General features: G+C 30.6%; 1 protein-coding gene across 2 annotated transcripts in view; it reads left to right on the top strand.

Annotated features, from left to right (window-relative positions):
• The window catches only part of LOC145334954 (semaphorin-1A-like), a 197579-nt gene that overhangs the window by 116947 nt on the left and 63839 nt on the right, over window positions 1-16793 (top strand). For both annotated transcript variants that reach the window (XM_080180594.1, XM_080180595.1), the window contains 4 exons: window positions 5295-5405; window positions 5672-5713; window positions 6103-6239; window positions 14248-14362. In XM_080180594.1, the coding sequence (XP_080036720.1) occupies window positions 5295-5405; window positions 5672-5713; window positions 6103-6239; window positions 14248-14362 (405 nt within the window). The remainder of the gene's footprint in view (window positions 1-5294; window positions 5406-5671; window positions 5714-6102; window positions 6240-14247; window positions 14363-16793) is intronic.

The following is a 16793-nucleotide window of genomic DNA, read 5'->3' as shown; positions in this document are numbered from 1 at the left end:
CTGATTTACATGTCCTCTCACTCCCTGTCAGACTCTGACTTTTCAGATGATTTTCCTGTCATCCATTTTCTCATCCCTGTAAATCAACAAATATTTAAGATTCAAACACAAATTGGTTAAAGATCACAGGGAGGAAGGGATACATAAATGGCAGATAAATGTATTTTCCATAAAACGAAAGGGGACATTGTATTATAAATAGAACGGGTACCGAAATTTTGGGTACTTTTATTGTAATTTGATTGGTTCCTTAAAACCTTCAGTGGCTAAACATTTCAACCAAAAATTTCAATCTACTAAAGGGTAATTTTGTTTTTTATCATTGGGGATGTTCATCAATTTATAGTCAAATGTCTTTTCTCCTAAGTTCTCGGCTAATAATAATAAAAAAAACAATATTTTCGTATATGATAACTATTTAAGAAAAAGATTAATTTGCCTCTATTGAACAATCCCTCTATTTCTGATTAATCATTAATTTAAGAAATTTGCTATTGAAATAGTTTAGCTATCCATGCTTAAAATCATTTAAATCTAAGTGATTTAACTTAATCAGACGTTTCTTTCAAAAATGAAAAATTTTATAATAGCAAAATACAAAATAAGTTCAAGAATATAATTATTATAATGACCTAGTATATTTTCGCATTTTCTGTATTCAATACTACTGTTCTTTTTTATCTTAAAAAATGTATCTTAGTATTGCTATTTTACTTGTATAAATTCAATCGTCATACTAATTTTGGCCTTTTTGTTTAAATACTTTCTAAGATGACCTTTAATTTAGATTTGCATTCAATCAATTCCACAAAATCTTATAAAATTTTTGTATGAGCAATTGATTACTAGAGGCTTCCCTGTAAAGGAGAATCATATAATTTCTTAAGTTAGCGAGATACTTCGCTACATTCAGAAAGACAAACACACACATGCTTCCTGTTACTTTTATTTAAAGATTTGAGGCTGTGACTATATACGGAAACGATGACACACCTTTTAGATTTCATAATCCATTTCCCAATTATTCAGCTCATTAGACGATTTTCTAAAAGGAATAGAAGAATGGACTAGAAATTAAATTACCCGCATTTTTTCTGTTCCTTTGGAAAGTTGGTTATTATTATAGAAGAAAAGGGTTGTGTATTAAATTAACCACTTATGTCCTGCCCCTCCCGATTTTCTCTCTAATTAAAACCTTTTACTTAGGGGTCTCAAGGTGTAAGATAGATTTCTGTATATGCCCAATGATAATACACAAAATTATCCCTTTTGTAGATTAAATTTATTGGTTGAAAAGTTAAAAAACTGTATGAAATCAAAATTCAATAGAAGTACTTAATGAGCTAACGAACAGAATAAAGTGGTTTAAAACTTTGGGCACCCGTATAATTTACAGTCCAATGTCCCCTCCTTCCCAAAAATCTGAGAAAGATTAATTTATACATTTTCATATTCCTCCATCCCTGACAATTTAATGAAGAGAAGTGACTTCAGGATTTCTTTCTTCAAGTAAAAGCGTGCGCTATATAATTAGGAACAGTGATTTCTAATCTGTTGAAAATCTCATTGTCCTCCATTTTTTTCGTCAGTTAAAACATGTTATTGTTAAGACATTTCAATTTTGATTTGCGAAAAATTTCAAAAAAGTTATCCAATAGCTGTTTTAATGGAAAAATGTACCTTTAATAAATATTACTGGATGATAAAATTCTGAAATTGTGTTTAAAAAGTAAAATTTCAATATGTAAAAGATACTTTTCTTTGAATAGTGTAACAGTTTTTAAACTTTCTAGACATATAACATATCTTCCAAATTCAATTGCTCTATCCCCGAAAAGTAGGGGAGGGAGGGGACATTGGACTGCCAAAATTAAAGAAATAGCTTTAATCTATAGATGGGGTAATTTGTTTATCATCAACGGGGATATATGAATTTAATATTCATTGTCTTATTCCTTAAGATCCCTGCCGTTGTAAAGTACAGCAATAATAAATGTATCACGGCTGACAAAAACTGACCCCTAAAATTTCGACGGAAAAGGTCATAGCCAGGGATCCAGGAGTATCAATGAAAGAATAATTTACCCTGGCGCAAATTGATAATGCCTGTCCTTTATGTAAAGGATCTAAGGGATAAGACAATGGCTGATACATATCTCCAATGATGATACACACAATTACCCCTTCTGTATATGACAATTAGTGGTTGAAACTAAATAAAACAACCAATCAAAATTCAATGAAAGTCCCCAAGGTTGTTAAGCCAACCAATAAGAAATCGTTATTATAATTCTATTGTGACAAGGGTAATAAACAGTTCGATGTCTCCTCCCTACCTACCTTTATGTCCTCTATTAAAGATTATTTTCTGTTATGATAACAACTTATAGTATAACTTAAGCATTATCTTAATAAGGATCTATTTAAACTTTATTTTCTTATTCCCTATAGTCTTATCCCTGCAGATCCCTGCAAATATTTTAATACTCTTGTTGTTTCGATAATTGCCCTTTAATTACGAGGAGAAGGGAAAAGTAAAAAGATCGTAGAATAAAGCAGCTTATAGTGCCTAATAAAAATGACGGCATGCAATACAAATACCCAAATATAGTTCAGTATACATTGTAATTGGCCAATGGTAAAATGTATACTGGCCTATCATTGGTCAATTACCGTAGAACAAAACCATCCATATATAGTTTTTTTCTTAAAGTTAGATATTGAATTAAAGTGGTTGATATAATAGCGACATACTTTTTTATTTTGTTGATATTTATGTCAATGTTAAATGCAATATTGAGAAATACTAAATCTGCAGGAAATGTTATTCTAATACTTCAGTGTTTTTCTTTTGTCGATATAATTACAGCATAAAGTTTAACCAGGGATCTAATGGGATAAGACAATGGCCAATAAATGGGTGTACATCCCTAATGATGATAAATGAAATTACCCCTTCTGTAATTTAAAATTGTTGTCAAAACGTATTAACTGTCAACTTAATGAAGCAACCAATAAAAATTAACTAACGTCCCCAAAGTTGTTAATCCAACGAATAAGAAAACGTTATAAAAAAAATGGGGCCCAATGTCCTTGCTATCTGGTGTAAATGTCAATTTTAACCTCCACTATTTCCCTGGCCTAATTTGCGTGAAGTAAATGAGCGCTAAACCGTTCACATATTCGGCAGGGGATCCACGAATTTTAATATGCTGGAATTCAGAATCCAGACCCAAAATATAAAGTTTGAAGCGTCTGTTTTCTAAAATATTTTATTATTTTCTATTTCCAAATTGTCTGGTTGAAACAAAAACGGAGCATTTGACCAATAAACCGATTGAGTTCTCCATTCTATGGAAGATTAACATTGATTCCGGGATGGGTTTAGGCTACATTATTTTTAAATCTAAACCATATTTGTGTTTCCTTTTCCTTTGCCTTCAATTACAGAACCCTTAAATGCTATGGGCGCATATGCTAGTCTTTAATGTTGTATGATCAGGCTTATGTACTTCATCATAGCAAAATTCAGTGGGTTCTCTAATATACAGTCATTACCTAATTACTTTAACACCCTTAAAAACCGCACATTGGGATAAAAATCTTTAAATTAGATTTTTGAATGAAAATTGGTAAAATTCTTGTAATATATAATTCTAAATAATCAAAGAATCAATTTAAAATTACGAAAAACATTAAAAGAAAAATTTATTTTCAGAACTTTTTATACACTTCTTTTTTAAGAAAATCAAAAATTTCATTTTTGACAAAAAAATTCACTGTGGTAATTACTTCCTACATAGCCGTGCACATTTAAACATTTTTTAAGCATACCAACCAAAACCCATAAAAACAGTTATGCCCCAAAAATTTTTATTTTTTTCAACGTAGAAGGGTGTGTGCCAGTTTTAGGGTTTTATTTGTGCCGCTTTAGATCTTTAAAATAGCATTTATGGGTTTTAAGACATTTAGGGGGAGTAAGTCAACCATCCCAAAGAATATTCTATCCCCCCCCCCTCACTTTTGCCTGGGACCTGACTCCTATTCTACTATAAACTTGAAAGTCAGTCAAAAATAATTACTTTCCTTTTGAATATAATATTTTTTACAATTATTACAGAATTGATCAATTTTGAAAAAAAAATATACTGTTTAGGGGGTTTAAAAGTATTTCTCCAGATATGATTTCCTTTTATAGAGAACTATAAGAGATTTCTCTTGGGAGGTTGGTGGTATTCTCCCCCAAAGTAGTTATAAACCCTCCCAGAACCTCTAAGTATCTATCCTGTAAAGTAGAATCACATCGGTTCAGTGGTTAGCTAGATTTTTCGGTACACACACACACACAGACAGAGATTCTTTTACTTTGAATTTACAGGGGGGGGGGGGGGAGTATTGACACCCCCTAATGATGAAATGATATGATCTAATAAATAAGGAAGTTATGGCATTGATTTTATCATGATGCCACAAAGATATGGCCAATTAATTTAGTAAAAACAAAAAAATCTAGGCCAGAAATTTTTAATTGCAAAAAAAATTGGTAGATTTTTTTGGACAAATTATCAAGTATTTAACATAATAATAGTTACTTCACATCTAGCCTCTAGGGGAGGGAGTGGGAGTTCAGGAACATAGCCTCAAACCATCCGAGACCTGCATAAAGCTTGCCCAAAAACCTTAATACTGGATTGTCAATTAAAGTGGACATATTAAAACATTCTATCTGCAGTCTTAAGACATCTATTAAAACCTTAAAATCAACATTTTTTTCCAAAAAAATAAATAAAAATGGGTGAAAATAAATACGATTTTTTGTTATAATAACTATTCCTATCGAACGTTGGTCATTAAAATTGGCATTTACAATATAGCTGTGCGATTTACAGTTGATTTAATGATTTTAAAATTTTGGGTTACTATTTTGCATATTGCATTTGTTTAATTGGCTATTTATCTATCTATTTGTCTATCTATTCATCAATCTATCAATATATCTATCTATGTATATATACTTTTATCTATTTATCCATCTGTCTATCTAATAGATATATTTATTTGTCTATCTATCTATCTAATATTCAGGTGATCTACTTGGTATTTACAACTCCTGACAACTCTATACCTGGCTATCTATCTATCTATCTAATATTTAGGTGATCTACTTTGAATTTACAACTCCTGACAACTCTATACCTGGCTATCTATCTATCTATCAAATATTTGGGTGATATACATAGTATTTACAACTCCTGACAACTCTATACCTGGCTATCTATCTATCTAATATTTAGGTGATCTACATGGTATTTACAACTCCTGACAACTCTATACCTGGCAGTGCTGTCTGCAGGTTCAGCTTGGAGGATATCAATGAGGCCTTCACTGGTGATTTCAAGGACCAGGTACAACTAAATTTTCTTACCTTATTGAGTTGTTGATATCTGTGTTTTCCCAAAAATTGCCTTTCGAGCATTGAAAATATTCCCGACCATGATTTTAAAAGAAATTAAAGATAAAAGAATGGGGGGGGGGGTTGCCTAACCCCTTAAGAGGAGTAATAACCCTGCGGTGCCAATACCAGCCTTGGAATAGAGGTAAAAAAGCGAACTAAAATGATTTTTTTTACTTACAAACAGTTTAATATTTTTATATTTGTTTTTAATTTTAGGCAAACCTATATTCAAATTGGTTACCTATCCCAAAATCTCAGGTGAATATTTTTGTTTTTAAATGGATGATTAAAAAAGCGAAGCTTTCCTATGATTATTGTATGTACATCACAACGACACTCAAAGGGAGAAAATTATAAAATTTCAAATTTTAGTTCAAAGAGCAAAGCTACTTTTAATTAAAACTAACAATATGCATCCATTTATTGTAATTCTGATACTTCTTATTCAAATTTGACTATGTTAAAGCAGTGGCGTGCACAATATTTTGCCAAAGGTGTATATTTTATAAGGGAGGCCTTTCCAATTTCAATTCTAAGAGGGATTTTCAAACCTCTTTTATCACGCTTCTGGTTGAAAGTCAACCCCGTTTATTTTGCTCTTATAAATATAGTCATCCTTGTTTTTTAACTAGAATTTTGCTTTTCAGGTTCCAATCCCCCGTCCGGGAACATGCTCAAATGGTTCAGTTTCAGATCTGAACGAGACTGGGCTGAATTTTATCAAAAACCATTGCCTTATGGATACCCCCATCAAAAGTCAGCCAAGAGATCCAGTTTTTACAAGGTATGTTGAATAGATAGGTTGATATGAAATACGCGGTTATTGCGAAAGGTTTATTTTGTCGTCAATTTACGTTGCTAATAGAGTCCTCATATATTGGTCAATATTATCGTTTTCAATGGTAAGAGGAGAGGATAGTGCATAGTCATTATGGGTATAGGTATATTAACCATTTTATAGAAACATTTATCAGGGTATGCGAGAATCTATCACAATATCCACCTATCAAATATCCAATGTTAGAAAGGGTAATTAGCAGGGGGGGAGGAGACATTGGACAGTAAACTACACTGGTACTAAACGTTTTTTATTTGTTTGCAAAAAAATTTGAGTACTATTTATTGGATTTTGATTGGTTTGTTTCAAACCAGTATTGTCCAAGTCAATAGTTTTTATCTACAGAAAGGATTGTTTTGTTTATACTAATTAGGGATTTATTGTATATCAATTTATCGTCCATTGTCTTATCCCTTAGGTTCTCTGGGTTGATTATCAATATTTGGATAGATAATAGATAGATAGATGGAGAAAAGATAGTTAGTAGGATGTATACGGAAAGCTGGTAAGATATATAGATTACTAAACTTTAAAACATGTGTAAAAGCATAAGATCTCAGAAACTGCTAGACTGGTTAAGATGCACTTAATAAGATAATATTTTTTTTGTTAAAAAAGTGTGAAAAAAACTAAATGAAAATGAAAGTGAACCTTTTAAACAACTTTCACAAAAATGTCCCAAATTACATAAAAAATAATTGGATCCAATAATATTTATTTCACAATATCAATTATCAAGTTTTTGTCACAGAGATAAGACACGTGAAAAATAATATTTGCCTTTAACTTTTCCGTTAGTCAATCTATAATTAAAGCTAATTTTGTAGAAATATTAAAGGGCTGCATATACTGTATTTCTTCAATTTGTAAGTGTTATATTCTGCCTATAGTAGCTTATAGTAATTGACATAAATTTCCGCCAGATTAAAATTTGTTATCAGCCATACTGAAAAATCATGTATATTACGTAATACAGACAATTTTCCATGAATATTAAAAAAATCTTAAAAACAATACCAGTTTAGATAACAAAACTGTTATTATCTTACAATTTAGCTGACTATAATTCGATGTGATAAATAACTATTAATGAAAGGGGACATATTTAGACTTTTTTTCGCTGTACCTTAATCCTGTAAAAATATATAAAAAATATCAATTATTAAATACTATTACATGATTCAATAATCATACTACAAGGATGACAACATTCATAGAAAATCAATAAGACAATGGTCAATAAATTGATGTGTATACCCTAAAAATGACACATGACTCCTTCTGTAGATTAAGATTAGTGGTTTAAACGTTTTAGATTTTATTTTAGATTTAAAATAATTTTTTTTTTTTTTTGGGGGGGGGGGGTAGTCGACCCCACTATTTTAATTTTAGTTTTAAAAAGAAAATTTTTTTTTTTTTTGGGGGGGGGTATTTTTCATTTTTTGGGGGGTTAGGGGTGTCCCACCCTCAAGCGGTTAGCGAGTTCCTTCGCTACAAACAAACAGACAGACATCGTTCTACTTTATATTATAGATTACACTTTTATTGCAAATTAATAACAAACAGCGGTTAGCAAGATCCTTCGCTACAAACAAACAGACATACAGACATCGTTCTACTTTGTAGTATAGATAACACAGTTAGATAGTGCAAACGGATGCAAATCATACAATAGCTAGCTGCGTTTCTATCAATTTTCAAAGTGCTATAAATTAATTTTGACAATCATAAGTTAGGATTTATTTCAATTTTGTCATAGAAAAATGTGTACTTTCAATTTTTATAAGTTTAGGATTTTTAAAGCAACACAGCTTCTGAGCATATAGAGTATGTCCGATGGTCTGTCTTCTGGTCTCTATTCATATGTAACAGTGAATTTGTAGGGAGGGAGGTGAGATTGGACTGTAAATTACACTGGTACCTAAAGTTTTATAACCACGTTCACTCAACAAATTTAGGGTACCGTTTTGAACAGTATAGGTTGGTTCAAAATTTATAGTGTCTTATACATTTCAGCCAATAATTTAAATCTACTATTAGGGGCTGTGTATCAATTTATTGTCCATTGTCTTATCCCTTAAGTACCCCCGTTTATTTGCTTTATAAATGTTTAATGAGATAGATAAAAAAAATCAATGGAGATAGAAAGATATCAAATAATTAGATAGATTCTTATTAGGAGTAGGAAAAACTTTTATCTAAAAATTATTCTGTATATATAGATACATTTATTGACAGAAAGACATAAAAAAGATGGATAGATGGAAAATAGATAGATATTTATTTGGTGTTGAATGTGTGTGTGTGTAGCTATCTGAGCGAAACATCTAAATCAACAATACGTGACCGTGCAATATAAAACTTTTACGCGGCATGCGCGCAACTGACAATAATTTTCCCGCGCTTATTTGACAAAATGAATTATAATATTTAGTATTTATATTTATATTAAGAAAGAACTAAGGTTAACTACCACAGGTTTAAAAGAGAGCTTACATGAAAAGAAGAGCCCAATCGATTTTCTAACCACCTGAAGACAGAGTAAATTTTCTTGGCCATCAAACTTGATTAATGAAATTTTTCATTCAATGACTAAAATGCAACCAACTTTATTTTGTTGGTTATTCTATTGTCAGGGACCCCGAGTCACTCAAGCACTCTCTTTACCCTAGATTCAATTAAATTAAATACAACTCTTTAAACAGGATTGCTAAAGTCTTGAAATTTCTGTTATTTGACAGCAAAATATCAGTTGTACATAAGTTGTAATCATGCTATTATGATGTTATATTAACAACTTTAGACCAAGCTTTCAACCTAGTTCTATAGATCTCTGATTTTCTTTAATTCCTACATTATAAAGTGCGTAGCAGTTCTACAGGAGTCTTATTCCCTTACTTTAAAAATGAAATAATTGTAGGAATGGTAATCTTAGTTTTGGAGCTAGAGTATAATTCAGTCATGAACTATGCATTGGCACCTAAATTAATTTACATCCCCTTCTCTACCTTATGAACCCAGTATTAGTGTCGGACTGATTATGACGTAACAAAAAAAATTAGCCAATGAGAGGCCACTACGAATTTTACCATTGGTCAATAATGTCCTCTCATTGGCTAATTTTTTTTGTTACGTCATAATCAGTCCGACACTATTACTGGGTTCCTACCTTATGATAATAAGCTACAACATAATTTTACACACCCAAGTGGGGGAGCTTTATTACCAATGCAACCTCCATTCTCATATCCTTGAGTCTTGAGTGATTTAAATAAATTTCACTGAAATTTAGTCTTCAGTTATTTTTTCCTTGTTTTGTTTACTTTTAAAAAAGATTTTACCCTTTCACTTTAAAATTTAGATAATTATTACATAGTATGTATTAAAAAGTAGTGCTCAATTCATACAATAAAAAGCAAATATTTGTTGAAGAATTATATCATAGCATAGGAAGGAAAAATATTAATGTATTCATACAGGATTAAAGGCCTGTTTTATTGACTAACATAGTTACTTTGAAGTTTAACTTTAATGATGGAAAAACATTAGATGAATTAGGCTTTTTTTCTCCTTTGAAAATTGACTTATTAAAACTGTATTTCACTTTTCTATGATTGCAAAGGATTTTGAAAAAAATAAAATGACTTTGCTTTAATGGAAGGGTGTGCTTTTCATATATGACTTGAATTTCATTTTTCATCAAAGTATATCAAAAGAAGTATAAGATAGAAATTTAGTGCTTAAGTTTATGTTGTATAAATATAGTAATCTGATTTTTCAGTCCTATATGCTTTTTTCAACACTAAATCAACCAACATTTTTAATTTTTAGTTTTGCTCCAAGACCTCTAAAGTTAATACATTTCCACACCATATTTAACTAATTCTCTCAATCAAATTATTGGTTAGTTCTTAAAATCTACAAAAATATCTTTTTCTAATCAATAATGTACTTAATTTTATCAACTTTTCTCCTCTTGCTTAATACACTCTCACTTGCACAATTGTGGTTCATGCTTACTCACTATAATTATCATTACCTATTCATTTCTAGATTTTTATACCAAGGCTTTCAAGCAAAATAACATGAATATATTCTTTATTTGAAGTAATATCTATAAAATTATTACTTTGATGATGTATCAAAAGATCTTCATAATATAGAAATAGAAACCAAGCATATTGCTGACTGTCTATATCTCTCCTCAAATGATTTAAATTAAAGCATTATAGTTTTTATCAAATATGATATCATTCATAGGTTTATCAGTTTCAATGATATCAACTATGCGCATTATTTTTTCATGATATCCTTCATGTCCTCCATGAATAACTGTTATTAAAAAAATTATCTGTACTAAAAGTCCTCCAAAACCACTATGTATACAACTTATACAAAAAGGACACATAACGTTATTGTAAGAATCATAATTTTGAATTGCATTACACTTTTTGAAAGTCATGGGCAGCTGGGGTTTACTGGCTTTTTGTAATTAATGGTTTAGTTTGAAATACACTAGTTTATATCAATTTAGTTAAAATTATAAACCCAGTAAACCTTCTTTCTAGATCTAATGTAATAAACAGACCCATTTAAGGCTCCTCTAGATTGCATACTGCATTTATATGAAAATATCCCAACATTTGTAAGCTAAATTTTCGTGAAACAATGATCTTGTTGGTTAAAAATTTTTATTTGAAACGTATTTAAGAACAATTGGAATACTCATAAATTTACTTTTAATTTACCTTAATTTAAATACTGTAAATCAATGAATGACGCTTTTGACACTATTGCAAATTAACGAATTGCGGCATTTTGTGTAATTGTAGCACTTTTTTCATTTGTATTTTCCCTTAAATACCCTCCTTTGAATACACACATATTTTTCTGCTAAATTAAAAGAACGGCTCATATGATAAGACAGATTGCCCAAAAAAAAACCGCGGCATCTTGAGTAATCTTGTGCACTTTATTTACATAACACTCCGCGGCATCTTGAGCCATCTTGCGCACTTAATTCACGTTGCGGATTTTCTAATCAACTTAACCGTTACATACACAGATAGATAGATAGATACATCTGACTCCAAGTGTAAAACTGTATATTTGTAAAGTGATGGACAAATAATTCTTTCTAGTAAGAAAACCATTTGAAAAACAAACTAAAATTATTTCGAGCGTTTTTGCATTTTTGCAAACATTTTTTTGCTTAATTTAGAAATGTGACATTAACTCAAATTTGGGGAAAATATGGCCCAAACATGGCTTTAGAGCATGCATAGGACTTCAAAAATATGTTCGTCCATTAAAGGGTTTATCCCCCCCCCCCCCCATTAATAAATGCATTGACTCAAAACAAGGTTAAAAATATCAGATTAAGGTTAAAATCTTAGATAGAACTTTAATCTTATTGTGGAATCAAAAACGGAAATGCCTTGACCAAAAAAACGGTTGCAATAATGTACTACTTCGTCCAATCAAAGGTTTTCTATGCAATGCAATTCTTTAGCCCAAAAACGGTAATAAGAAAGTAAATATGAAATATAAAGGTTGTATTGTCTGATCATTATGTGTAGCGTCATAAAAACGTATATTATCCATTTCTTTTTCTTTTTCTCATCCTTCCTTTTTAGATGTATTTTAATGACGTCACACATGACACTTTCCGCTGTCCCGTGTTTTTGTTGAATTGTAGGAACTTGTATAATTTGTATGCATGAAGAAGTCTCGGTCTGAGGAATCACAATCATTTATTTAGCCAGTAATACCAGGGAGGGAGGGAGGGGACATTGCACTGTTTATTACACTAGTACTCAAAGTTTTGTAATTACTTTTTGTAACTCGTTGGATAAACAACTTTGAGGACTTTCGTTGAATTTTGATTTGTTGGTTCTTTAATTTGAGTGTCCCAACGTTTTAACCACTAAAATGATATACATAAGGGGTAATTTTGTGTATTATCATTGGCGATGTACATCAATTTATAGGCCATTGTCTTAATTCTTTAGAGCCCTGCAGTAAAGACAGAACGAGACAGTTATGTTGCAAATTTGTAAAATCAAAGATTCATATAGCCATTATTACAGATAGAGGTATCTAAATTGAAGGACTATAAAAATGAGGTTATACTGGCCTACCATTGGTCAATTATAATGTATACTGGTCTGTCATTGGAATTGTAGTCTGTGTATTGTCGTATCATTGGTCATTTGTTTTGTATGACGTCATTTTTTATAGGCACTATATATAGCTTCATCTAAATTATAATAAACAACCGAACAATAATACTTGAAGAGTGTCATAACTTAATAAAATTGCTGAAATACAGGATACTTTTAATGAACACACTTAGTACTTAAATATAGAGACCTCGCTTATAATATTGTACCTTTATGTCCTAGAAATTTAGTTATTTAAAAATGAGAAGATTAGGATGATTATATCATACAAAAAAATATATAGACAAAAAGTAAATAATCATATTTTAAATTTATTGCGGAATTTCTGGTTTTGATTATAGTGTTGCTACGTTTTCTAAATCATACCTAACTATTACAGGAATCTTCATGCAAAGTTTTAAATCAATAGGATAAGGATTAACTTAGCTATTAATACAGTTAAATAAACATATAAAAGTACATTTTATGTTCAATATTGTAGCTTATTATTTTTTGCTAACATGATATAATAATTACATTTCATAAGATATTGATTTGATTTGTTTTTTGATAGCTAACGTTACATTAAAACAAGGATGCCAACATCCATAAGTAGCGAAGCACAAATATCATGTATCGAAATAAGGACAAAGGATTTAAAAGTTAGATGCTTAGTGTCCTAAATGGAGAATAACTGGCATACGACGGACGGACGAATGTACATACATAAAAAAATTAAGTTTAAAGTAGGTTATCTATTTCAAAGTTAAAAGCGAAGTCACATATTGGGTTGTCTGTCGGTCTGTAATGTTATGTATGTTTGCTATTTTTTTCGTAGATTATTTCAAAATTCGTTTGTGGATTTTTTATTTCATTTAATTTTATTAAAGTAAAATATGACTAATTATACCTTCATAAAAAGTTACTAAGCAATGACAACAACATCCGTAAAAGCGAAGCCTAACAATTTTGATAATAATTTTGTAAGTATTACCTAACTATTATAGATTATCAAAAAAGCCTTAATTGATTTTTAATATGCCTTATTAACTAAAGCTATCCCTACGGATATACTCTAATTGTAGAAAAGCCTTGCTTCAAAAAAGAAGATATAAAGATAGAATTGCATAAAATAAATCAACATACCAGCATTTTTATACATTTCTGTCAAAATTAATTTGCATAGTAAGTTTTTATTTATATCTTTTATCTGCAGAAAAAAACTATTTTGCCAAAACTATCAAAACATGTTATAACATCCATGATAAGCTTTAGGAACTTTTATTATTTCATGATAGGCTGGTACAAGCTAGCAATGTCTAAAAGTTTCTACCAATACTTTAAATGTTTCAAAGAGGTAATATTGTTAGTTATAATTTGAGGTAGGCATGAATCGTCCATTGCCTTATACCTTAAGATTCCCTTGTTTTATCGATGTTGTCATCCTCTTTGTAAAAGTTTCATGTAGTTAACGTTGGTTGGTTTATTTTGATTAGCGTTCAAACGTTTCAACCACTTGATTTAATCTATACAAGGGATGATTTTGACGAAGCCCAATCTGTCCCACTTTTGAGCAAGACGATTCCCCTTTCTCCCATCTCTTTTGAAGAGATTTTCTTCCTCCCTTTCCTTTTTCTTTTCCCTTTATATGACGTCATATAGGAATCGTCTTGCTCAAAAGTAAGACAGATTGGGCTTCGTCATAATTTGGGTATCATCATTGGAGTGGGGATATATATCAATTTAACGGCCATTGTCTTATCCCTGAATAATAAATATCTATTCTTTTACAGATGTGGAGTAGATGAGAAGCTGACCCAGATCGCTGTGGACAAGAATGTTCAGACTCTTGATGGAGATATATACGATATTCTTTATATTGGCACTGATAAGGGCAGAGTTATGAAGGTGAGATATAGATAGATAGATAGATAGATATATATATAGATAGATAGATAGATAGATAGATAGATAGATAGATAGATAGATAGATAGATAGATAGATAGATAGATAGATAGATAGATAGATAGATAGATAGATAGATAGATAGATAGATAGATAGATAGATAGATAGATAGATAGATAGATAGATAGATAGATAGATAGATAGATAGATAGATAGATAGATAGATAGATAGATAGATAGATAGATAGATAGATAGATAGATAGATAGATAGATAGATAGATAGATAGATAGATAGATAGATAGATAGATAGATAGATAGATAGATAGATAGATAGATAGATAGATAGATAGATAGATAGATAGATAGATAGATAGATAGATAGATAGATAGATAGATAGATAGATAGATAGATAGATAGATAGATAGATAGATAGATAGATAAATAGATAGATAAATAGATGTGTCTGATTTTATCGAAGGATCTTACTAATAGCTTAACCGATATGGTTCTCTTTCCAATATAGCTTCTCAAAGGTCCTGGGAAGGTTTTTAACTATTTTGGGGGGGTGTTACCATCACCCTCCCAAGATATAATGCCCCTAGTAAAAAATTACCCTCCCGAGTCCCCCCTCTCATTTTTTGAAAAAAATTTCCTCTTAAAACTATAATCACCTCTCCTTTAACTAAAGTGCCTCTAGAGGTCTCTAGGGGCATAAAAAGACACACTAATAGATAGATAGATAGCAAACAGACTGACAGACATACAGACAGATATACAACTAACTAAAAATACAGAAACATGAAATAAAATAATTAGTTTTAACCATAAAAACTAGAAAGTTCCGTATTTTTGGCACAGTTATACATTCAAATCTTGCTCAAAAAGGCTGAAACAATAATCTAATTTTGTAATACCACAGAAACCAAAATTCTTAGCCAAAAATAGAGAAATTTAAGAAATCTATCAAGATCGTTATTTCTTTCAAAACAACCAATAATAAAATAACTAAAAATAGCCTAAAAATTAAACAAGAATTGTTAAGTTCAAAAGTAGAACAGCAATAAAAGCAATTTTAGGGGTATTTTCAATTAAACATTGATTATGATTTGATAGATTCTTAAGTTTTTATCAATTTCATTTTAAGTCTGTTAACAAACAAGTAAGTTTCAGCAATTGATGTCATACAATACAAATGACCAATTAAAGGCCAGTATACATTTATATTGACCAATGGTAAAATGTATACTGGCCGCCTATGATTTGTCATTTGTATAGTATGACGTCATTTTAATAAAATCAGATTCTTTTGCTGATTTGTATGAGGATCATTACCATGAACTAGTATCTAGTGTGAAGGAAGGGCGGAAATGCCTAGCCTTAATAATTTCATCCTCATTAGTTGGAATTTAGTTTTTGTACAGAATTTTTTGTTAATTAATAAACATTTTTCTTTAAATATTTGAACTATTTAAGAATACTTTTTATATGGCCATTTGTTCGATATAAATAATTCTTTACTATAAAGCAGTAAGATTTTTTTTTTTTTAATTTAAGCAAAAAATATTTTTTTATTGAACATTTCTGCCTCCGGTAACTTTTGGGAAACAGTTTAGAATAGGACAATAAAGCACAAAGTATTATCTTTATATTTCTAAAGGGAGAATTTTGTTTGTCATCATTAGATAAAAGAGTAATTCCTTTACCCCTAATGTTCGGGCACATACAATAAATGTTGTCAATGGACAAAATGTACAATAATTGTATGAAATTGTTGGTCATCAAATAATTCTGTTATTGCATGATTTTCTTCTTAACAGTTTCTCTTATTCATAATAATCAGGGGGATGGGGATAGGACAATGATCTGCTTATTACACTAGTCCCCAAAGTTTTATAAAACATTAGGGTTTTTTTTCATTTTACCCCCCCCCCCATTTAAAATTTACCCCTACCCTGGGGGTGCCGTAGGCACCCCCAACCATTTAGGAGGGGGTATTTACCCCCCAAAACAATTTGGGGGGGGTAAATAGTAATACCCCCCCAAGCAAATTTTACCCCCGGGGTAAAAATTTTGGGGGGGGTAAAAAAAATTTGCGGCGCGCTTCGCGCGCCATTTTACCCCTCCCAAAACCTAATTACCCCCCCCTTAAAAAAATTTTACCCCCCCCAAAATAAAAAGCTTGGACGCCATTGTTCATTACCCTATTCCTAAATCCATGAATAAAATTTTAAAGAACATATAAATAAAAAAAACCTGATGAACTGTTAGAATTACGTTGACTCAAATTTTTATGTCGACTTTATTACATTTGATAAAAGTTGCAATGGCTGACATGTTGTCAATATAATATCAGATTATTTTGTCGATTTTAAGTTGATCTTTAGTCATAACAAGTCTTCTAAGTTAACCTAAATCGTTAAGAGTATAGT

Source organism: Acartia tonsa, chromosome 13 (assembly GCF_053477335.1).
Source record: "Acartia tonsa isolate MP-2025a chromosome 13, ASM5347733v1, whole genome shotgun sequence".
Taxonomy (NCBI): domain Eukaryota; kingdom Metazoa; phylum Arthropoda; class Copepoda; order Calanoida; family Acartiidae; genus Acartia; species Acartia tonsa.
Note: the sequence above shows the minus strand (reverse complement) of the source record. Positions and strands in the feature narration are given on the sequence as shown.